Raw genomic sequence first — 23,308 nt, forward strand, 5'->3', positions numbered from 1 at the left:
GGAAGAAGGGAAAAAAGAAAGTACAGACCAGAAAAGCACGTTCAAAAGAGTATTAGTTTATTTTTTATTTTTCTTTTCCAAGTTACGAGCTACATGAAACAGAAAACAGAGGAGGACAAAGATACCACTGTTTGACAGTACATGCAGTTAACAATGAAGAAGCTCTGAAGACAGGAGTGCAAGAGATGGGACATAATTTTCCACGTGGATCTTGCTAGGGACTTCTGGCAGTTCACTGTTACTTACTCATCTGGTTGCTGTCATTCACAAAGTCCTCGGACCCATCATTGTCATCTTCATCATCCCCAGAGGAAAGAGCATCTGCACATTAAAAACAACCAAGTCTTTAAACCAGCCTATTTTTTTTTAACAGAAAAACAAATTGATAAGCTACATCTTAGACTGTGTATTAAGAAGAACAAGTGCTTGTTAGTTGTGCAGAAGCTAGAGAAAAAGAAAATGTGCCACAAAATGTGCTATTTCCATGTAAAATTGTAACAAATCTAGCTAATAGTCATGAAGTGCTACAGAGTTTCCCATGGGGAGTTCGCTAATTGCAAAAATTTTTCTGCTTTATATTTTTTTCTTTAACTTCCATTAAAGAAATGCAGTTGAACAGAACTGAGCATCTGCAGAACACTATCTCTAAACTTGGATGTAGAACACACATTTTCCTTTTCTGATGCATGGGGCAAAAACCTGTATTCATTCTACTGGCTTTGACATCCTCACAGTAACTGTCTAATTTAATCCTGTCGGAGTGGCATAAAGCAGAGAGCTCTACAGCAGCTGTTAATCTCTGTAGAGCCCATGGAGCAAAAAGGGGTAGATACAAACTGAGCCCATTTCAGGGTCAGGACAAGGAGAAAAATCCCAAAAATGGCTACAGAACTTATCTTAACTCACTGTGCCCTAGTGGACTGTTTCATGTTAGGTCATAAAGTGTCTTAACGTCACATCTTACAGCTTCTGCATGCAAAAACCTGTGTTTGACTCACTCACCTGTAACATTTACAATGAAGTACAGAGTATCACTGTCTAGGGTCCTAACAGCAGTGCAAGCATAGAGGCCCGAATCTCTGGCTGTGGCATCCTTAATTTGTAAGTACTCCCCAATAATCACTGTCCTATTGTCAGGCCCCAAAGGGAGCCCATCCTTAGTCCAACTGATCATGACGGCGTCTCTCAATTGACAGCGCAACTCAAGCGTCTCTCCTGGAAGTGCTGAGTAAACATCTGGCTGAGAGATTTGGTATTTGGTTGGCGGCTCTGCGAAGGTGGAAGGAAAGGAGGAAAAAATAGAAGAAAGAGAAGGGAAAGGAGAGAATTTCCAAACAGGTCAGTGAAGGCCCTTTTCATCCATGGAAATCAAGTTACGTTAAATAAAAAAAAGTTTCGTCCAGATTCGCCCAGTATTCCGTGTTGTTAAACTGAACCACATGCAGGTTATTTTCAAGAAGTTCACCACCAGTAAAGCTCAGGCGCTTTTGATCAGTGTCTTGGCATGTCCCTTGTCCCCAGAACCACACAAACATTACTCCTCTCATCGGTCACAGAGAACAGGGGACAATGAGGTTTGCAGAACCTGGAGGCTTCAAAGGACTTGTAGGAGAAGGAGGGGTTCAAAAGGCAAATCCCGTTTTCTATCTTCGTGTTTGGCTCCACAATTCAAATTAATAATTATCTTTCCCCACCTGATTTTATTATAAGTTGCTTTTTAATTTTTAAAACTTGGGAAGTGCTGTTTTGAAAGAAAAAGATGCCAAAAAACCCCTTCATTCACTAAGCTAATAAGCATGAGTTCCTATACACAGCATATGTGATAGTTTTTATTTTTCTCCTAGTGCCCATCACAAAGTCTCCACATTTGCCTTCTGCACTACCAGCACTTCTCTGCATGGCAGTAACTTTTCCCTTTAAATTCTTTTTTGCTTCATTACTTATTTCACAAACTCTCCCAAGTGGAATACAGCAGAAACCCAGGAGCACAAGCAAAGCTTTCAAAGTCAAAGCATGCACACAAGTTCCGAACGCAATGGCTCATCCGTCAGCTCCCTTTGGTAACAAGAAGAATGTCAAACCACAGTCTTTTTCCAAAAAAACATCCTTGGAAAACTACATCTGCCTATAGTTACTAGAGCTTCATCCCCCCCTTGCAGGGCCAGTTCTCAGCAGGGGGAAAGAACCAGCAGCCCCGGGCACTCCAGACTGTCTCCACAGTGCAGCGCGAAGGCTCAGCACACCTATGATGAGCTCAGGCTGTCCCACAGACAGGCACTGCTTCTGGAACTGGTTTCTCTCTACCACCACACTATCCCTCTCTCAGGGGCCTCGCCGAGGGCAGCAGGAATGGTAAATAAAGGAAAGAAGCAGAGGCATCTTCTGTTTGCTCATGGGGAGGGTCAGAGCTCACAGACAGCTGCTCCCCGTGCACCCCGGACACGTCCTGCCCTGCACAGGCACCAACTGCTTGCCTAGGAATAAAAAAAAAACACCTCTCTGTCTGCTTGGGACTCTGAGGGAGTACTGAAAGGTGACTCTTTGATGTCCACACTTCCTTCTAAGAATGCCAAAACCATTGTTCCCCCTCCTTGGGCTGTCATTTTTTGTATCACACTTTCAACAGGGAAGCCTGAAACAAGCATCACATCAGAGCAGGCCTGGAGATGGGAGTCTGGAATGCTGAAGTTCTGCCAGTAGTTGAGTTTTGTGCAGCCCTGCAATGACCAGGGAGTTGGATTTGACGGTCCCCATGAGTCCCTTCTAATTTGAAATATGATGCCATGAGCACCAGAAGGGTCCAGCACAGTGGGAGATTTAGGTATCAGGTTCTACTGATGGACTTGGGAGACCCAGTTTTCCTCCCACTCATCCTGCAATTCTGTCATTACAGGAATGTGCCCCATCAAAGCTTCTCCTGCCTTTTTCATTACAGCAAACATGTTTTCTCAAAGAACAGATTTGACACACACATCACACCAAGGTGGCACATGAAACCCATCCCAACACAACCAATTAGAGACTGCAAAGCTTCTTGGATTTAGAATTTATAACAAGGTCTCTAAACTTTCTAGCATGCAGAGTTCCATCTCAAGAGTCTAGGACAGGCTCCAATACAGATTTATACCTCTTATAAACTAATTCAGTCTTGCTGATACAGTCACAAACCCACAGGTCTGCAGTGCAGGTGTTTCACTGAGTGCTACATTATGGTCTCAGAAATCCAATTTCCAGAAGGAACATAGGCCCCTTTCTATACATATTTTGTCCCAGTAATGAGTGTGTTTGAATCTGCTTGAGAATTTTTTTACATTCGATTTCACTGTCAAATAAAAAGGTACCTGAAGCCAGTTACCTAATTTACTTTGAAGTTAATAAGACTTTGTAACTCTCTACCTGCAAAAAAATTTCTTTTACAGTTTACACTGTGCCAGCAATGTACTGGAGTCTAAAAAAGTCTTTGTTGAAACTTCTTTGAAAGCCACCTTGCGTGATGATGCTTCAAACCTCCTTTAAGTGCATTAGAGCCTTCTGCTGAACAGTGCCAGGAAACTCACAGGATGAGCCCACACACAATTAAAAGGAAATTAAAGCGAAAGTAATTTTTAACATCACATCCCTGATTTCATCTCTTTTTAAACTACTAACTCCAAATTTGCAGAGTCTTTCAACACAAATGCAAATGCAAACTTAAGAACAGTAATTTATTTCCCAACTACAATTTAAAAAAAAAAAAAGTCCTTTTACAAAGAAAATCACTAGTACACTAAAGGAAAAACAAGTTTCAAGTATTAGCATTTGGTATGTATTATCCTCCTCCATTTCTTTCTCTCTAGAGTATCAGGAAAGATGCAGCAAAGTGTTGTCATGACATAATGAAGTCATGTTTGGAAATTGTGAGTTATTTCAGGTAAGCCTTTGTGTTGCCAAACTAGAATGTAGCAGCACTTAAGACTGTCACTTTTTATAATGTTTGCCTATAAACTTTTTTCCAGTGTGGGTTTGAAATGGTGCCCAAAAGCAAACAGAGAACAGGTGGGATTCCGAGGCATGAATCCACCCAACAGCTTCACTGCGAAAATCAACCAGTTCAAAGTGTTCAGAAATTCCCAGCAGCACATAAACAACCTGTGCTGCAAAGTTAACTCTCCCTGGGACACCACACAAGGATTTTTGCACTGCTCTGAAATTTAGGGACAAATTTTGAACTCACGTCCATGCTGCACCATCAAACCTGTGGCTCCCCTGTGGCTGACAGCAGGATTCTGTCCCTGCTCCAGAGGCAAGGCTTGATGACCTGCTATTACATCCAGCTCCTCCAGCCCTCTTGGAAGCTCTACCTTGGAACTGGACCCTCAGCCATCACCAGAGGCCTGTGAACCAGCCCTTTGCTGGGTTTGTCATGTTAGACATAAAGAAGTTTCTACAATGAGGGTGGCCCTGGCACAAATTGCCCAGAGAGGCAGTGCATGCTCCATCCCTGGAAACATTTAAGGCCCGGCTGGACAGAGTTTCAGCAGTCTGCTCTGGCTGAAGATGACCCAGCTCGTTGCAGGGAGATTGTACAAGACAGCCTTTAAAGGTCTCTTCCAACCCAAACCATTCCTTGATTCTAAGGATGCACAAGGTTCCTTTTTAAGGAAAGCCTGCAAATCCTGTAACTGTGGCATTGATTCCTCCTGCACTACCTGACATGAATTACACTGATATTGCTGCACTACCTGACATGAATTACACCTGTCTGTCACCCCTTAGAACACCAAACAAGCAACAAAGACACATGCAGAATTACTCTGGGTGTTCTTAAACACTGCAGGACAGGGAACACTGCTTTTGCTATTTTCTGCTCTCAGCTACATCCTTATTTGTAACAGTGGCGCACACAATGTATTTAAACTTTATAGGTGGAGCTGTGGAACAATACTGCCATGGAAAACCAAGCTGCTGTTAAATAAACAGCTGTGAACTTTTTCTCTGCCGGCTCATACAGCCTCACAGCATGGCTTATGCCATCCAGCCATCAAGTGGAGTAAAGACTGTTTGTATAAAAGGCATGACCACAATAGAGGACTGAGGACACTCTGACTGCTCTATTTCAGATTATTAAGATACACAATTGTATTCCAAATCATGTTTCTGTTCCAGATTTGCTCACTGAGACGTTTATACTTCCTTAGGTTTTAAATTATTATTATTATCATTATTATTAGTCTCCATTTAATAAAATGTTAACAAAGAGCTGCTTATCTTAAGTCCCAAGCCATTTAGTTACTTAGTTACAGAGCCAAATAATGAAACCATCAGCTAATAGCTAACCCCAGCAAAGATTCTCACACAACTCTCCAGAACACAAAAGCGTCAGACCCCATCAAGCCACTTTCACTTCAAAAGGCTTTAGTAAATAACTAAACACTCACCACAGTGTGCCCAGAAGGGTCAACAGACCTGACCTGTCAAGAATCCAAGAGGTTCAATTGCAAAATTGAATGTCCCCACAGGGAACACCAGGCTGCCAACCACCACCACCACTGCTGCTTGTCCTACCCCTCCTCATGGTTCTCCTGTCATTGAGGGAAGTCCAGCAAGACCACACTGGATTAACAACATGGAATGGGAATGTCAAATAGGTCTCATGACTTTGCAAGTCAAGCCCAAGGCTTTAGGCTTTCTGCAAGAAGCAGTCCAGGTATCACCAGGCAGGTGTGCAGCCTTCCCTCCCACCTCCCAGGGACAAGACGATGGAACTCTCCCTTAATTTAAGCTGGCAGGCCAATATCAAGAGGCTCCCGTGCCCTCTTCTGACAATGGATGATAAAATCAACCTGCAAAAGACAGCCACCAGTTAAGAATGAAGAGAGTCATTCCTGACCATGGTGACCATCTCCCATTAGCCAACAGCAAAACAAAGGCTCCTTATACAAAGGGGCACAAAACAGTGTTTGCAATTCATCCATCAGCTGCTCCAAAGCCACTGGATTCCTGCTGTCCCATTTGTACTGTTACTGTCAGCCAGCTGCCAGCTCTGCCCAGCTCTGCCTCCGCCAGGCACCATCAGGAAGTCTCTGTTCTGATACAACACTTCCCTTTCCAAATTGCTACACTTCCTCCCATAATTCTCAAACAACACTAACAGTTTATTATTTTTAAATTCCTTGCCCCTGAACAAGACTCCAAAGAGCACAAATCATTTCCCCCATCGAAGATATAAAACATTAGTTGCTCAAATCTGAGGAAAAAGATCTGGGCCTTATAGAAAAGCTTCAAACACAAAACTTGAAAGAGCTATCCATGATGGTAACAAACGTAAATATGTGGCAGATTCTAAGCCTTTAATCGTTCTTTTACCAGAAACTCCTAGGCTGCTCTATTTGAAAGACTTCCACAAAACAAAGGGCCAGATTCTCCAAAATACCTTTTTCCTGGCATGTCCATTAGTATTGTTATCCTTATAGAATAAGGACATAATCATCTGATGGGTAATGAGATGAAACCAGACAAAAAAAAAAAAAATTACGTAAGGAACAGGAGTAATCTAATCCTCTTGCCCTGGAAATGAACATTTGCAAAATAAAGTTGCCACGTCATATGTGGCTGGTGCTCCAGCCAGGAGTAATCCTCTTGCCCTAGAAATGAACATTTGCAAAATAAAGTTGCCACGTCATATGTGGCTGGTGCTCCAGCAAGTGTGGAGCTTCCAGCCACACTGACCTGCTGGAGTTTGGACCATGTCAACTCCTACTCAGTGCTACATATACTAAAACCATCTTTAAAAAAGTGAATCTCCTCCAATTGCAATAACTTGCCAATGTCATCATGGGTAAGGGAAAATATTACAGTGCACTATATCTTGTTTTCCTATGCTTTGAAGGCTTAGAAAAATAAAAAATTCTGGTGAGCAACAAAGTGTTTTGCCATTTGCTGGACTCCCTGGACAAGAAAAAAAACCTCTGCTAAAACCAAAAATTATCCCCATGTGATTATATCCCATCTGTCTTGGGTCATACTCCTTGGCAGCAGGTAACAGTCCCCAAGCAGCATTTGGCCCTGGCTACAGCAAGCCAGGCCCCATCACACCCAGCAGAGCAGGGCAGTGGAACCAAACCTCATGAGGATGTTGGTTGACAGGGGTGAGGGACATGAAAATTTCATCAGGGCTTCGATGACTGCCAAGCAGTTGGGTGGACGTGTCTCACTCACCCCGTGGTTAAGGAAAGATTCATTTCCAAAGAGAAAAAAATTATACTTGTCTAGGCTTTGTGCAGAGATTAAAACTTCCTACAACTCGTAGCCTGCCTGCTCCTACCTGTCTTTATAGACGTGACTGTTGAGTTACGGCTGCACAACCACGCAACCCGCGTCCAAAACGCCAAGTATCACATGCTCATGGGCTTGGCCCTGTGCTCTGTGCTGCTGGAAGCCAGGCCAGGGGAGACTCAGAGCACGCCAAGTTCAAAGTAAACAGCAGAGAGACCAGCGAGGCCACCTCCTGCTGCTGGGAACTGCCCTGCCACTTCTTCCTGCTTGTCCCCATTGCGCACAGCCTGCTCCTTGCAGGACGAACGGTTCTCTACACAGCAGCGCCATAGGACTGGTCTCCAGATAGGGCAAGAAACAGGAAAGCACCAGGATGGCTTCTGCACGAAGATCTGGCAACCATGGAGAGAAAGAGCCCCCCCAACCTTGAGAAGCCACACCAAACCCCCTAAAATTACTGTGCTGCCTTTTGTAACTTCATCAGTTTGATGAGAAACTAAAGGCCATGTTCGGATTGAATGCTTGGTTCCAGGCACTAAATCTTGACCATTTCTGTTCAAGTCATAAACTCCACCATCTGCCTAAAGTAACAGAGTGGGAGTCTCTCTGCTAAGTGAACTGAGGAGTAAAACAAACCTAACACACATGTAACACAATCTCAAAAATAATTAACTGCTCTTCAAACTCATTACAGAAGAGTCTTCTCATGTAATCTATTATACAATACAAAGGGGAAATGAATCACATTTTGCCAGAACCTCAAATGAAAAGCTGAAAAAAAATTTAATCTTCTCTTTCTAAAAAAGCAGAATTTGAAACTAGGAACATATTCTTATTGTTTCTTCTTTCAGCAAGAGCAGAACTTCAAATCTCCCTGACTGAACTCTGCACGTAACCAAGTGGCAGAGCAATTAAACCAGCTCCTGTTGTTCAACCCAGCCTTAAAAAGTCTGCTTGGGAAAGGCTCCATAACAAGATATACAGCCTTGGGAAAGTGTACAAGCACGTATATTTGGTTGCAAAAGGTTTTTCTTGGGCTTAGTATTTTCTTCCATCTATTCCAATCTGTAGCTCTTTTTCAGGTTCTTTATTTGCATTTCAAGAGCAACATAAAACCCGAACAGAACGTAGCATAGATCCAAACATAAAAACAGAACCTTTTTCTTCCAGGTTTGCCAAAGTCCATGCTCAAGACTATTACTACTCAATGTGCAAAAGAAATAAATTACAACTGGGAGGTTAAAATTGCACAATTCAATGTTGCAGTGTTAGTTCTGGATGCAGAGAACATCTATTCAGATTCCCTACAAGCAAGTCAGCAGTTGTTTCTTTTGTACACGGTCCCATTTTCACTTGACTATACAAATCCTCTTAATTTTAGCAGCTCGTCTGGAAGTCTCATCTTGCCTGTTCCCCTGAAATTCATCTCCCCCCACTTCCTAAAGCGGGATTGGAAAATAGGCACTGGAAACAATATCCCCAAAACATCTTCTCAGCATTTTTGAGAGTCCCATCCACAACACACATAGGTATAAACCACGGGATATTCTCCAAACACTTCAAAGCCTCAAGGCATACCAGGCTCTCTTTCAACTGAGAGCAATATTTAGGCAAGAGGCATCACAGCTTGTTAATTCCAGCTCCATATGGAGAACAATCTCCAGTGGGGACCAAGAAAGAGCAGCACAAGTCCTGAAGTGAAAAGCCAGGTTGGCTACCTGCCCTTCCAGGTGGCACACAAGCACTCACACAATGCTTCACCTGGAATTCCAGACACCTCCGTCACTCCTGACTGTACCAGTGGCTCCTGGGCACTTTGCCATAGTAATGGAAGAGGGTTCAAACCTTCTGAATTGCCAGAAGAGCTATTACTGAGCTGTGGTTCACTGCAGATTTATTAGAGAGTCCCCATGTTAATCCTGCACGGCTGAAATACCTGTGCTACCCTGCTGAGTAAACAATATCAGGGAAATCTGGGTACTTCAATACTGTAGTATCTCAACAGCACTATTTTTCATAAATAAACAATGTTTAACAGAACCATGCTCAAGAAGTACTCAAAATCTGAACTGGGTGTGTAAAATTATTTTCAAGAACTGTCAGGTGGCATTCAGGATTAGAAGTCATATTACTTTCCTTGAAACAAATTAAATATTGCAACACTGAGGCACTGAGCAGGGCACTTTCCAAACTTGCAAAGCCAGTCTCCCAGAGCAGGTTCTGCTCCTGCCCAGCAGCAGGTCCTGCCAGCAGCTCACCTCTCCACACAGCCCATCCTAAAGGAAGCAGGAGTTTTTCTACCCCACAACTTTTTGTAGCAGTTTAAAAACTATGTTGTGTGGTGTTCTGATCATTTTCTGTCCGTCCAACCACAACAGAACCTCATACAGCCTTGTCCTGGTGGGTGCAGCCCACCAAGGCATCCCCAGCCACAGCATCCCACTCCAACCCCACTCAGAAACAGCCACAAGTCCCCTGAGAGAAAGTCTGAGGTGTCACAAAACTCTTTTCCTACCATGTAACAAAGCTCTATTCAAAATAGAACAGCTAAGAGGAAACAAAAATATTCAAATGCAACCAAACTATGATTTTCTTGTCCTCAACCAGCCTCTCCTGCTCATTTTTCTCTCTTCCCGTCCTCCAACACATTTCCCTTTCCAGTAAACCCTCACAAATGCAAGCCATTTCCTTGGTACAAAAGAATTTTCCCCTCTTCCCAGTTCTTGTGGCTTTGCTTGACAGGGTCAATGTCCCAAACTGATGAGCCAGTTCTTTTGTGGGGAAGGAAAAGCAATAATTACACACAACCTGCAATGTGTGAGGAGGGGAATTAAAGTAGGTCAGGTCTCAGCTCCTCAGCTTCACTGGGGTTCACCAAATGCTTTCACTTACAGTCACTTTAAAAATACAATTAAAATAATAATAGCACAGCAAGTGAACAAAGCAGCACTGTAGAATTCAGCTTTCTGTCCCTTTCTTTGATATGGATAATTGCATTTGTGTGGTGACAAGAGGCACAAAAACCTGAACCAGCTGAAAATGAAGCCCACAAGACACATCCCAGTATCAGGTGCTCTGATATTCAGAAGTCCAGGAAAAACAAAACCATAAAAAAAGGGTTCTTTGGAAAAAAAAAAAACCCACCAAACTAAACAAAACAAAGAAACCACCAGTGATAATTAAGAGATGGGAAAGGACAATCTGGAGACATACATAATTGGTTTATGAATTATAAGGTGGTTTTGAAAGCTTTTAAAAAAAAAAAAAACACATTAAAAAAAATCCACTCCTCTTACAGAATCTCTTGTTTTGCAACTGTCCTGGTTGGGAAGCACAGTCCCCAAGGAGCAAATGCCAAGGCAGTTCTGCTGACGCTCCCAGCTCCGAGTGAAACCCGAAGGGCCAAACTTCCAGAACAGCTCTGGCACTCCCAGCGCACGTTTCGTAATTATAACAGGAGCTGTTGGCTGCTGAACTCCTGCAAATCTGGTCCTTATTTAAGATCTGACTCTCACAAAGTCGCTCCAAAGTTGCTCAGTTGCTCCAACTTCTCTTTCAATCAGCTTATAAGTCAGTTTAGTCCCTGGTACTGCAAGACGGCGTCTGTGATTTGGGGAGCATGCTGTGCCAAATCTCCCCCAAAAAAACCCCACTGCAAACACACCCTGCAATGTGCTGAACCTCAACTCAAAGGTCTCAGTTCCAAATGAGTCCCCAAATTGCTCTGAGGATGATTTTACACTGGAAGGCTCCGTGCCAAACCAAATACTACCCTGTTTCCCACCAGCACAAATCAGTGTCCTCTGCAGAAGATGTTCCCACTTGTCCAGCTGGGCTTCATGGTCCCTTTTCAGCCTGAATTTTGCACTTCTTTAACTACACTGAAATAAATTTTCTCCTCTAGTCAAACCAGGTGTGCTATTACACACAGACAAGACATAACTTGCTGAAGTGGGTGATGGTTCTTTTAAAAACACAAGATTTAAACTGCTCAGGAGCGCTGCTTCGAAGAAAGTCTCTTTCAATCTAAAGCTTCGATACTGAAGAGTCTCAAAATGTTTAACACTTGAAAATCTGACACTTCCAATAAGGAATATTTCTCTATAAATGACAGCAAAATACATAGTTCAGTATTTTTCTAGCATTCCCATCCGATCCTAAATGAAATAGCCATTTTAAGAAAACACTAATCTCTGAATGTTTTTGTTTAAAGCCATTTAAAGATCATTTCTAGGGAAGCTGGGAAGCTGGATATAAAAATAAGCTCATTAAGAGCTATGCTATGGTTATTATTAAAACACCACAATAGTCCATCTTCTCATGCATACACAACCTTGCATAACTGGAGATGTCAGCATTTTCATTGTAAATTCTGCTTTCAGAGGTTTCAAACTTGCCTGTAAAAAAGTTGCTATGGCCTGAAATTTGTTGCTATTTCCCTGCCAAGGAAGAATTATTTTAATATTAGGAAACTATGCATTCATTGGAGTCAGCCGCTGGTTTGGGGTTTTATCTATACAAGTGGTTTTAAAAAAAAAAGAATAAAAAGATAACAAAACCTCACAACTCAGCATCTTTGAAAATCTTCTGGCTCAAAAAAAAAAAAACAATGGAGTCAGCCGCTGGTTTGGGGTTTTATCTATACAAGTGGTTTTTTTAAAAAAAGAATAAAAAGATAACAAAACCTCACAACTCAGCATCTTTGAAAATCTTCTGGCTCAAAAAAAAAAAAACAACAACAAAAAAAAAACCCCAAACCCTCACTAAAGGAATCAAATTCCCAAAAGTTAATAACTATTATACTTCTTCAAAAAGCTTCAACTGTATGGCAGATAAGCCTCAAACATGCAATTATTTCTGCTACTTTGCAAAATAGTAGCCACACTGAGAGACTACCAACTCCCAGTGTCTCATCAACACTGACTGTAAATAACAACCCTACCCACGTCCAATTAGTTTGAAGCTCAAGACCATGCCCCTGCTAAAGGGCTGCAGATTTTAAACACAGAATGGACACATTAAGACTGATTTAATCTGGCTGCTCCTACAATTCCCCAGAATCTCAGCTAGCAAATCCTGTACTGGGCCAAATAACTTACTGAACCAGATCCCTGAAAGGGCAGCCAGCCCTCACCCGAAGCTGTGGGGATGTCACATTCCTCCATAATGGGCTTTAATAATTGCCCTTCCATGAAATAAAATTAAAAGGAAAAGAAATTAAAAAGATAAAGCCAACTCTGATTTAACTAATCGGTTTGAATTCTTAATTTAACTCGCTGATATCAAAGCCGCTATGCCTGTTTAAAAAAGAAAAATTCAAAATAAAACAGCCAAAAGGGAACCCTGGGGGAACCATTTGCTTTATTTTTTTCCTACCAAACTAGAAGCAGCATTCTGGTGCTTCCACACCACCTCCGTCCCAGGAAAATGATGGATGTGCATGGTCCCCCCAGCCCTGTGACTCTCAGCAGAGTGGCACTGGCTGGAGAGGACCCATAGGAACACCCCAGGGTGGGGAGTGGGACAGGGGACATCCCACCACCACAGCATCCCTCCTCCACACACTGGAGCACCTCACAAAATCCCACATCCTGACCCACGCAGGTCACAGCAGCTAAAGAAGGATCTCCAAGTGCTGACCACTGTGACCACAGGTGACATTAACCTTAAAGCACTGCCAACATTTTGACAAAAATGAAGGTACGTTGCTCATATGACTCAATATTTTTGCAGAAAGGAAGGTACTGTGCTGACCCCACTTATTTTTGGGTGTTGTTTAGTGTCAGCAAGTGGCTATGACTGATTCAAAATCCCATAGAAAAACTCATTATTCACTTCCACCATAAGCACAGGTCACCCCTTAAAGGGGATCACTCCCCTTCCCTGCTGCTCCTGGGAACCTCCCAAAAGTAGGACCATTCTGAACTACTGTGTTTTCCACAGGACACAGAAATAGGCTGTCCCTTGTGGAAAGCTTAAATTAATCCTTTGAAATTTGACCTAAATTAAAAGAATTGAAACGCGTTGTTACCACACCAGGCAGGGGCTCCGAGTGGGTGCTCCAAGGATGGTGTCAAGGCATTGCATGTGGGTAAGAGACCAAATTAGCTCCCCAGCAGGATGATAACACACAGCCTGGGCAAGGGGAGGTCAAGGGAGAGCTCACTATTTATCAAATATATGTCTAAACTAATTATTCAGCTCACAAAGTAAGCCTTCAGCCCATGTGTGCGGTCAGAGCCCTTGTGAAACACTGGCTATCATCAAAGGCCTGGGCACACACAGGCTGAGAGAATGGTGCCTTTGTAAACGCTGGGGGAGGCTTGTTTCTAAATATTTAAAAGCAGAAAAAGTCTCTCTGCTCCCCTAGGACAAAAACACGTATGTAAACACTTGATGTGAGATATAATTTGAGAGCTGACAGTCCCCACAGAGGTCCTACAGGTCCTGTTTCTGCTCACACAGATCAACAGCCCCGGGTTGGGAATAAAGCACCAGAGCTGAGATCCAGCACACTCAGGATCCCACAACATCAGCACCAACATTACCACTCACAATGGATCAAGATGCCAATTTCAGTGTTAACACTTTCATACAGACCAGAGTAATACCCGGTGGTCACAGAGGGATATTTATTTACTCAAGACTGACTGAGAAGAGCACAGCACCCCCTCAATACATGACATCTTGCACATATCCATCAGCTGATTACCACGCTAGATAAATACTGCTTGAACTAAAGCACATACTTTAGTATTTTTTATACATAGCCAGATACTTTGAAGAAAATAATTGCAAATGTCCCAAAAGGTACATACAGCTGAGAGAAGGTATTTTCTCTGCTACACCCAAAGGAACAAATCTCAGCTCCTGTTTTCCAATAGTCTGAGTCGCTAATACAATAAACAATAACAATCCAAGCACCTTGTACGGAAAATAAATAAATAAATGCAGACAATTCAGGGCATGTCCATGAAGGAAGACTCAGGAGCAGATCAGCAAATGTCACCAAAGGTCATGGCCCCGCCGACCTTCTCAGCTGGCATGAAATGTCATAGCTCTAATGACTGCAGTCCGCAGCCCCGCTGAAAATTTACATTATTGGAGCACCTGACCCCCCAAATTAGCTGTGCCCAAAACATTTTGGCAGTTACTAAATTAAAAAAGAAGTCTGCCCTGTCTTTGAAGAGATCTTTTGAAGGGTTTTTTTCGTGTGGGCTTGGAGAGCTTGTGGGTGGCAGTGATAGAACCCAGAGAAGGTGATTGTGTAAAAACTTGGTTGTGTTTTGGTTTGTTTTTTCTTATCAAAGGGTTTAATGAAGTACATAAAGGAGGTTTTATTTCCCAAATCTCAGATATAAATCCCACACAATTCCCTGTATTCTGCAGCATAAAAGGTCTTATTATGCTATTAACTTAGAAGCATTTTCTGATTTTTTTTTTTCTTGTTTCTGGTAATGATTTGGGTTCTCACATCTAAAATTGTTTCACATCAGTAACATTCCTGCCCAGGAAAGAAGTTTTAAATCTTTTTTAACAATTTACTCTTTGATAAAACCCAGATTCCACCCCCTACATATCAGTGTGTAAGAGACGTATATTCTCAAACTGTGCTTTCCAAAATAATAAAAGCTATTCTTTCCCTGAAAAGTTGCAAAATTATCAGTCACCATTCAAAAACTATTACTCTTCTTCCTGTGAAACACTTCACCAGTCTTCAATCACTTTATTTCTGACTTAACTCTAAAAACTAGGGGACCTCACTGCAAAGCTAGTCTGAAACCAGAACTATTCATGATTTTGTCATTCTCCTGAAAAGCCAAAAAGGCATCAGGTGTTCAATTAACAAATCATACAGTAAGTGGCAACAAGACTTGGGCTTCTTTTTTTTTTTTTTTTTTATCTCAGATTACCTTCGAAAGAAAAAAAAACCCAAGCATTTTTCCTATCAACAGTCTCTATGGCTGACAGAAGACAATATTGCTATTCTTTGAGAATTTTTTTCAGGAATGTTTGCTAGGGAAGAGGGCTCATCATCTCTAAATAGTTCATCCCCTGCCATCAATAAAAATGTACTTGGAGCAGATTCTAAAAATGCGTTAGCTGGTGACGTCTATTTTTAGAGGCAGTGGATAGAAACAAATAAGTTTTGCATGAAGAATTATTAAATAAAAACGAAGCTGTGTCCATGGACATGAGTAGTAGAATGTGTAAAGGCCAAACTCTCTGCAGCAAGCTTGCCAGGTCAGAAATGCTCTGTGGACTATTAGATCAGCTTGACAGCTGAGTTATTGGATCACTCCTCCAAAAGACAGATACAACCTTATGAAAGAAGCCTCACTTCCTCCCCCAGATGCTCAGAGAGCAGGAATGATCCAGCACAACATAGTAAAATCATTCTTCAACACAACCAGTTCACAAGAATGAAAAAGCAGCCCCTCCTGAGCTCTCCAGAGAAGAAAACCACTTTGCAAAGCTTGAGGACAGACAAACCCAGAAGAACATACCAAACAACTGCAGGCTTAAAATAGGAGATTTTATCAAAACACCTCTTTCAATGCGAAGGTCTAGATTGGCCTTTGCTCTCACAGCAATAAACTCCAGCCCTTACTATTGAGATCTCAACATTCACACCTTCAGAACTGGTGATCCACACACTGGAAGTTTGTCCTGAGTGCAAACAACAACAAAGCTGCAATACCATTTTTGCAGAGTGCCTGCAAAACTAAACATTCACAAATGAAAACTACTGAAATTCATTTTTCTCTGGACTCCTCAGGTTAAGACAATCCCAAAGAGCAGCGGCCACTCATCCACTTCGTACCTTGAGACAGCAACACACAACAGCTCCAAAGTGCCACGGACTGGATTCCTTAAAGACCCATTCCTGAAAACTTTCATCTGTACACTTTGATTATACAACGTGATGACAGTCCCAAGCGAAATCACTGACACCACTGGCTTGCACAAGAATAAACAAACGCACGCTTGTACAAACACAGCCCAGGCGAGAGCAGGGAAAGTCAGAAACCGTAACTCTCCCGGGCTGCTCTGTTATTTGCCTTAGATTTACCAGAGCACATGGAAAGAACTTGACTTCTATTTCAGATGTCCAAGCATTTAAAATTAACTTCTTGTAAGGAATTAAGTATTCAAGAGTGATTTACCTTCGGGTTCCACTGTGGTGTCTTCAACAACTAAATTAAATGAAGGTCGAGCCAGGGAAAGTCCAGCCATGGTGACCACCACCAGGCAGATAAGGCAACCCAAATCCCAGCTGACCATCTTTTTAGAGTAAATTCCTGGTCCATTTCCATATCTCCATGTGGACTTTAATCCCATCTGAACACCTCTAGAGAAGCATGGAGAGAAAGCTGTGCCTTCGGCCAGGATAATGCCTCCTCCCTTGGAACGACGGCTGCTGCTGCGGAGAGGAGAGAGATTTAACACTGTCAGCAAAAACATCTCCAAACACAAACCAAAAACCTTCATAAAGCCTCAAACAGAGCTGAGGTGAGAGGGAGGGGAGCAGGAGGATGGGAAAAATAGTTTTCCAGCTTCAAGAATATGTGAAAAGTGAGTGACTTTTCATCTTCTGTTAGCAGTTTCCATCATCACCTGAGGCGTAACCAAGTCCTCCTTGTTTTCACAAAATCACTTCTCAGCACATATTGAGAGCTATTTTACTGACAGAAAAACATACAGGTTTTCAAAAATGAGAGGCACACACATGTGCAGGCACATAACCTGTAATGCTACAAAATTACCACAATTATACAAATTATATTCTTGTTATTGTTTGAAGGTTTATGTAAGTTTGCCTTGTTTTTCATTCCTTCACCGAGGCAGTTCTGCAGCCAGACGAATTTGCAAGAATTCAGTAATTTTCCACAAGAAAAACAGTTGAAAAAATATACTGCTTAGACTTGGAAAAATCTGTAAGACTACTTCAGCTGAGGACTTCCAGCTCCCCAATGGATGTATCTTCTCCTCACTCAGTTTAGTGTCCTTTGAAAGCCCCTGAGTCCTGGTCAGATGAAAGGCTCAAGACTTTGCAGTGATTTTGGTTTGCTACACTGCACTACAGGCAATTAAAATCTGTGTAAAATATGGTATAGATTGCAGTTTCACAGGAGACCTGCCCAACACCACTTTCCATCCATACATGCCAAGCTATGTGCACAAAACTTTCTTTGCTCAGTCTCTCAATGCTGCTTATTGAGATATATTTTTCAGAGGTGGGGGGAAAAAAAAAAGTCTATCTTATTCGCAATAAAACGAATTTAAATGGACGGAGTTAAGTGGTAATCCAGCCACGGTGTGACAGAGAAGTGGCACCAAAGGAACTGGCACTCCCTTCAGGGGACCCTGTTGCCTCCACACTGAGATGCCAGGTGAGGGTCAGAAGAGCATCCTCCTCACAGGGTGATTTAACAGCTCAAGCAGAAAATTAGACCTGATTTTCCGCTTCAGAAATAAAAGTAAAACCTCAGTAAATGGATAAAACAAGTAACTGCAGCAATTGTTCTAATCTGGTCAATGATTCATCTTAGATGTGATGAAACTCAACTGAAATGTGGAGAGCACTTGTCTGGAAGGGGAAAAAATAGCACAAAACCTCTTTTTGTCTCCTGCCCTCAACACTTGAAAATAAAAAAAAAAAAATAAATAAAATTTAAAAAAAAAAAAAGAAAGAAAAAAAAAAGAGTGTAGAGATAAAGTAAACCTTCTCCAAACTCCTTGTCACAGGGATTTGGTGGGGTACCTCAGCATAGTGAAACAGGGACACAGATTCTCTTTTTATAAAGCCAACCGTTTAAAAAGTTGTTTCTGATTTTCATTAGCCTTGTGCTAGCTGCTACAAAGTTCACAAATGCTGTTGAGACATCTTTTATCTTGGGTACTATACACAGTAACTTCTGGAGTCAGTAGAAACAGGTTTTGGATGACATAAAGAAGTCACTTGAGGAAAACAATACAAGGTGAATCCCTGCTACTTCAGGGCAGGCTTTTTCCAACTCCGTTGGGATCACCTCAAAGCCCTGTCCCTCCTGAAAAGATTTCAGCCTGGCTCCAGCACCCCAGACCACAAGCTAGCAACTCCCATTAAATTTCCAGTGAAAACACCACCAGACCACTGCACAAACATTTGCAAAGAGCTTGCCCAGCCCTTCTCTAAATAAGCACAGAGCAGGTGTAGAGCTGAAGAGAGCTCTGTCTTTGGGACCACTCTGCGTGTGGAGCAGGACTGGAGCAAACCCCCCTGGGATGCCACCACCCAGGTCCACTGCCCACCTCGCTGTCTGGCAGCCACAGCCCTGCAGCTCAGTTTATCCAGCTGTAAAGTGGGTAGAAACCCCTAATTAACAGCCTGGATGTAATGTTGATTTAATTCCCATAAATCATCCTGTAAACTCCGATTAAAGTCTACGTTGATAAATCCAAAATCCTATCATGGTTTTGCAGAAAGAAAACATACCAGAACACCAGCATGTATTTCAGACTCCAAGAGCACTAATTCCACTGACATTCCTGCAGTTTCAGATTTTCAGACTACACTAAACCCCACTGAAAGCACATTTGTGGCTCCTATCCTCATCCTAAATCCTGAAGTGCAGCACAAGGCTACTTGGCCACGCGTCTCCTCACCTGAAGATTTTTGTTGCCTCTTGCACCTCAACATCTGCTGGCAGAAAGAAGGGATTCTTCATCCACAAGGCAGCAGCAAACCCAAAATCCTGGCTTGCGAAGGTGCAACAACGCAAAAATCAGAGCTCTGCACCCATCCATGGAGCCAAAGCACTCTACCACCAGGACAGCAAACAGGCTTCAAGGATTGCCCTCTCCCAAAAGAAGTGGAGTCCAGCGAAGATGAAACGAAACCAAATTCTTTTCATAGTTTAATTGCCACAGTTGCTGGGGGACGAGTCCCTGGAAAGACCTCCTGTGCTGGATAATTATGTACCTCTATCTCAATGTTTGGAACACAGCCCCAGCATGCTTTTTGGCCTCCACAATTCTGGCTTCCTGACTACAATACCATAATCCCTCCTGGAGTCTCAGACTCAGTGAAAGCCACACGTAGTGTTTATTTTTCCCCTTGAAAGGGAACTCTGTCTCTCTTCTCAGCCTACACTTTGGGGAGGAGTTGTCAGCCCCCAGTGATTGATGGCTCTCCTTGCCACTCGCTCATCAAGTCAATTTTCACCTCGTCACATACCTGCCCAAATTTTCTTTGCCAAACTGACAAGCATGGGAAAGCAGACTGGTTTGGGAGCCCAACCAAATTCCTCCAAGCTGTACTTCAGCTTAAACACACTCGCACACACAAACAAGTAGTACTTGTTCAGCAGTGGCATTAATTAAATTCAATGCTCAGTGTTCTTTTTAATCTACTTGCATTGTTGTTTATAAGATGTTTATCACTCCCCAGGGACAGTACGATTTGTAGAGTATGTTAACCAAATCAATACATTGCTCACTGTATAACTTTTCAGCATCTTTCTCAATTAAGCGGGGAATAGCAAAATCTGAGTGAAATATGGATCTTCCCTCCACAAAGAAACCTCAAGCGCTCTAAAAGCCCAGTAGCTTCGTCAGAAAAATCCAGGTAGATGAAGCTGTAAAGCTAACAGCTTTATATACACAGTTCCACTGACAGAGGAATTGTGTATGGACAGAAAATGCAGAAATATACATCCGTCTATAAAATATATATACACTCAAATATATCTAACAAGATTCTTTAGCAGAGTTCAATCTCCAAGCAAATCGGAGCATCACAGCTATTAAACATTAATTCTGAAGGACTAATGGGAACCGGCTGGCAGCTTCAGTACTTTTGCATTGTTTGAACTTCTTTCATTTGCTTTCCAGGACTATCCTGTTTTTCTCAAGTCTTTTGCCACCAAGAGATCGGGGAGGGGGGGAAAAAAAAAATCTGCATTTTAATTGACATTCCAGAGAGCGGGAGAGTCCAGAGGCTGCTGATTGCTGTCTATTCAGCCCAAACAGGCTTTTCAGATGAAAATGAGAAAAGGCTAGTGGAAGATTTACAGGGATTTGGTACAAAAGAGACAATAAAGTTTTAAATGTTGATAGCGTTTCACACCAAACCCATAATGGGTCCCAGTTTGAAGGGGCCGTTTTGCATTTAAATATATATTTCATTGATTTCTCTCCCCTCTTATCTCAGACGGGGTGGCTGTGCCCCGCGGCCCCGCTCCCGCAGCACGGCTGGGCAGCACCGGGCTCCGACCCGGAGTCGGTACCGAGGCGGGGCTGCTCTCCGGGGCCGAGCCCCGCTTCCTCAGCCCCTGCTGCCCGTCCTGCTGTCACCGCTGGAACCATCCCCGAAGACACCCGCGGGGATGCGGGGAAGGCAGGGGAACAGCGCTGCTGCTCGGGCTTCCCCCCGCACCGCAGCGGCGACCGAGTGACCGCAACCCAACCCGCAGCTCCACCGGGGAGCAGAACGGAGCCCCGCAGCGGCACATCCCGGTGCAGAACGGAGCCCGCAGCGGCACATCCCGGTGCAGAACGGAGCCCGCAGCGGCACATCCCGGAGCAGAACGGAGCCCCGCAGCGGCACATCCCGCCCCGGGCACCCCCGAGCCCCGCACCGGGGGATCCCCGAGCCCCGCGGAGCGCTGGAGCGCGCACACGGCGCCCAGAGCGCGGCGGGACCCCCAGCCCTGCCCCGGAGCCGCCCCTTCCCCGGCCCGCCCGCTGCCTTTACCTGCGGCGAGAGCGCCGGGCGGGCTCCGCTCCGCGGCGGCTCCCGGGCTGGGGCGCGGTGCCGAGCGGCGGCTCCCGGGACGGGGCGAAACTCCCGTCACTGCGGCCGCGGTCACTGCGCGGGCGGCCCCGGCTGGCGAGCCCGCAGCGGCGCAGCGCCGCGCATCCCCCGCGGGACGCGCCCGGGGCAGGCAGGAGGGCGGCGAGGCGAGGCAGGAGCCGGCCCGGCGCCCCGTCCCGTGCCGTGCCCTGGCTCGGCCGCAGCGGCTACCGCCTCAGAGGGGCGAGCCCGCCGTGCCCGGCGCCAGCTGCCTCCTCCCCCGCGCGGGCATCGCCGAGCAGCGCGCCGCGGGTCCCGCTCCGCTCCATCCAGCCGCCCGCCCCGAGCCGCCGCAGCTTTGTCACGCCGACAGCCCCCTCGGGTGGGAGGTGGGTTCTCTCTCCCCCCCTTTCCCCCTCTCGGCGCACTCCTCCGGCTCCTTCCTCCTCCCCCGGTCACTCCCCCCGCTGCAACCCGAGCCGTTTCCTGGACGGCGCTGCCGGGCTCTGCCAATCGCCGCCGAGCCCCTTCCCCCGCCCGGCCCTCGGAGGTGCGGAGCCGGGAGCCCCCGCCCCGCCCGAGGGTCGCGGATGCCCCCGCGGCGCGGACCCGGCGCACTCGGCAGCACCGGAGAGGGGCAGGAGGGAGCGGGGATCGCCCGCTCCGGCCGCTGCCTGCCCGGGGGAGCGGGACAGCTCATCCCCGTGCCACCGCAGGGCTGAGGGGAGGAACCCCGCGCGGCTCCCGGACGGTTGCTCCGCTGAAAGTTTTCCAGCGGGTTGGAAAGGGAAGGTGGGGAGCGCGGAAAGCGCCACCGCAGTGGGTGAGCCCGGGCTGCGGCACCGCCGCCCCGGCACTGGGCAGCGTCTGCATCCTCACACAGGAACGGTACCAGCTCAGCAGCGGTGCCCGGAACCTCTCCTGAAGTGTTTCTGGCTCACAAGCCATGGCTGGGCTGTGGCCAGCTCCATCTAGAGAGGGTAGTTGGATAGCACCCGCTCCAAAAATCACCCTCGTGGTCTTCCCAGTCCACAGCCTGATTCCAGCTGCCCCGTGAATTGGTCTGACAGTGCACTTTTAATACCTGTGTGGTGCCCAAATGGGAAAAGTTGTCGAAAAGTTATGCAAACATCATTTGTTTGGACACACAGATTTAAAACTGCATAATATGGATATTCAGAATTCAATATAGCTTTGCCTAATCCTTGCTTAATAAAACATTTGCTTTAGATACCATCAACTAAAAGGTTTTGGATATGGAGCCTGTGTAATGCTTGCTTGTGTAGAGTCAGCTTGACAACAAAATCAATAAATGGTGGTTGCCTCAAATTTAATCAGTGTTGATCAATTTAACGTTACTTTATTTAAGCTCTACTGTACATTTTATATGTTGTGTGCAGTATTGATCAAGGGGATTTTCAAGGACTGAGGCCACACATCGTAGTGTAAGTCTATTGACACACACCTAGACAGCAAAAACTTGAAAACAAGTTTACTCTAGAGTATGTACTTACCTCCCAGCATGTATTTTCCCACCACTACTGCAGTCTTTATGAGGGATGGCAGACAAATTTGTAATTGATTGGAAACACAGGTTTAGTTTTTTGGTTTTGTGGGGTTTTTTTGTTGTTCCTAAAGCAACAGACATCTGAATGTTCTAATTGAGAAGCTGAGATGTCACAGTCAAGATCCAATTTTCCCAGCACCGGGCATGTCCATCGCCCATTGAAAACATTGTTAACACATTCTCACATAAATTATTGTCTGGCACAGGAAGCTGCAATACCTTTCCCCATTCATCGATATCTTTGCATGCTCTGAAAGAAAAGGAAGCATTCCACTAAAAATGACAAATCAGAACACCTATTTCCAAGGTCTGGAAGCACTTGTCAGAATTTATTCTTTTGGAGGATGAAAAGATAGCAGTCTATCAATAGCAGCCTTTTCTCTTAAATGAGCCACATTCTCCTAAAGTGGCCCACAACAGCCCAGCTCCTCAATCTGAGAAAAGCAGAAGCATGTTTGGAATTAAAGGACTGGGGGGGGGGGGGGAGATCAATTCTGTCATCATATTTAGGCTTCAAGAGATCTCAGTGGGCCCAGGGAGCCTTTCATAGCAGTTAGGCTGCTGAATGAGAGCATAATCTCTTTACAGTTTTTTCCTCCTCCTCTCAAAGTGGCTGGGATCCTTTCTGTGAGCCCTCCTGCACGTGAATGGTGTGGCTAATAAGCCTATTAATGAGGTTCCACAGCAGAGTGTGAATAGGTAAATAAGCC

General features: G+C 44.6%; 1 protein-coding gene across 5 annotated transcripts in view; it reads right to left on the reverse strand.

Moving 5' to 3' along the window:
* Window positions 1-21,250, reverse strand: part of FGFR2 (fibroblast growth factor receptor 2) — an 81,591-nt gene extending 60,341 nt beyond the window's left edge. The window contains exons 1-4 of one of the 5 annotated variants that reach the window (XM_041415766.1): window positions 20,993-21,250; window positions 16,422-16,678; window positions 1,003-1,269; window positions 247-321 (exon numbers count right to left, since the gene is read on the reverse strand). In XM_041415766.1, coding sequence (XP_041271700.1) covers window positions 247-321; window positions 1,003-1,269; window positions 16,422-16,596 — 517 coding nt within the window. In that variant the 5' untranslated portion in view covers window positions 16,597-16,678; window positions 20,993-21,250. Of the gene's footprint in view, window positions 1-246; window positions 322-1,002; window positions 1,270-16,421; window positions 16,679-20,992 lie in introns of those variants that run through there. The other 4 variants (XM_041415765.1, XM_041415770.1, XM_041415767.1 and 1 more) reach the window with 4 other exon arrangements.
* Window positions 21,251-23,308: the final 2,058 nt, after the last annotated feature.

The sequence above is a fragment of the Onychostruthus taczanowskii genome, unplaced genomic scaffold (genome assembly GCF_017590055.1).
Source record: "Onychostruthus taczanowskii isolate IOZ18803 unplaced genomic scaffold, ASM1759005v1 scaffold5, whole genome shotgun sequence".
NCBI lineage: Eukaryota > Metazoa > Chordata > Aves > Passeriformes > Passeridae > Onychostruthus > Onychostruthus taczanowskii.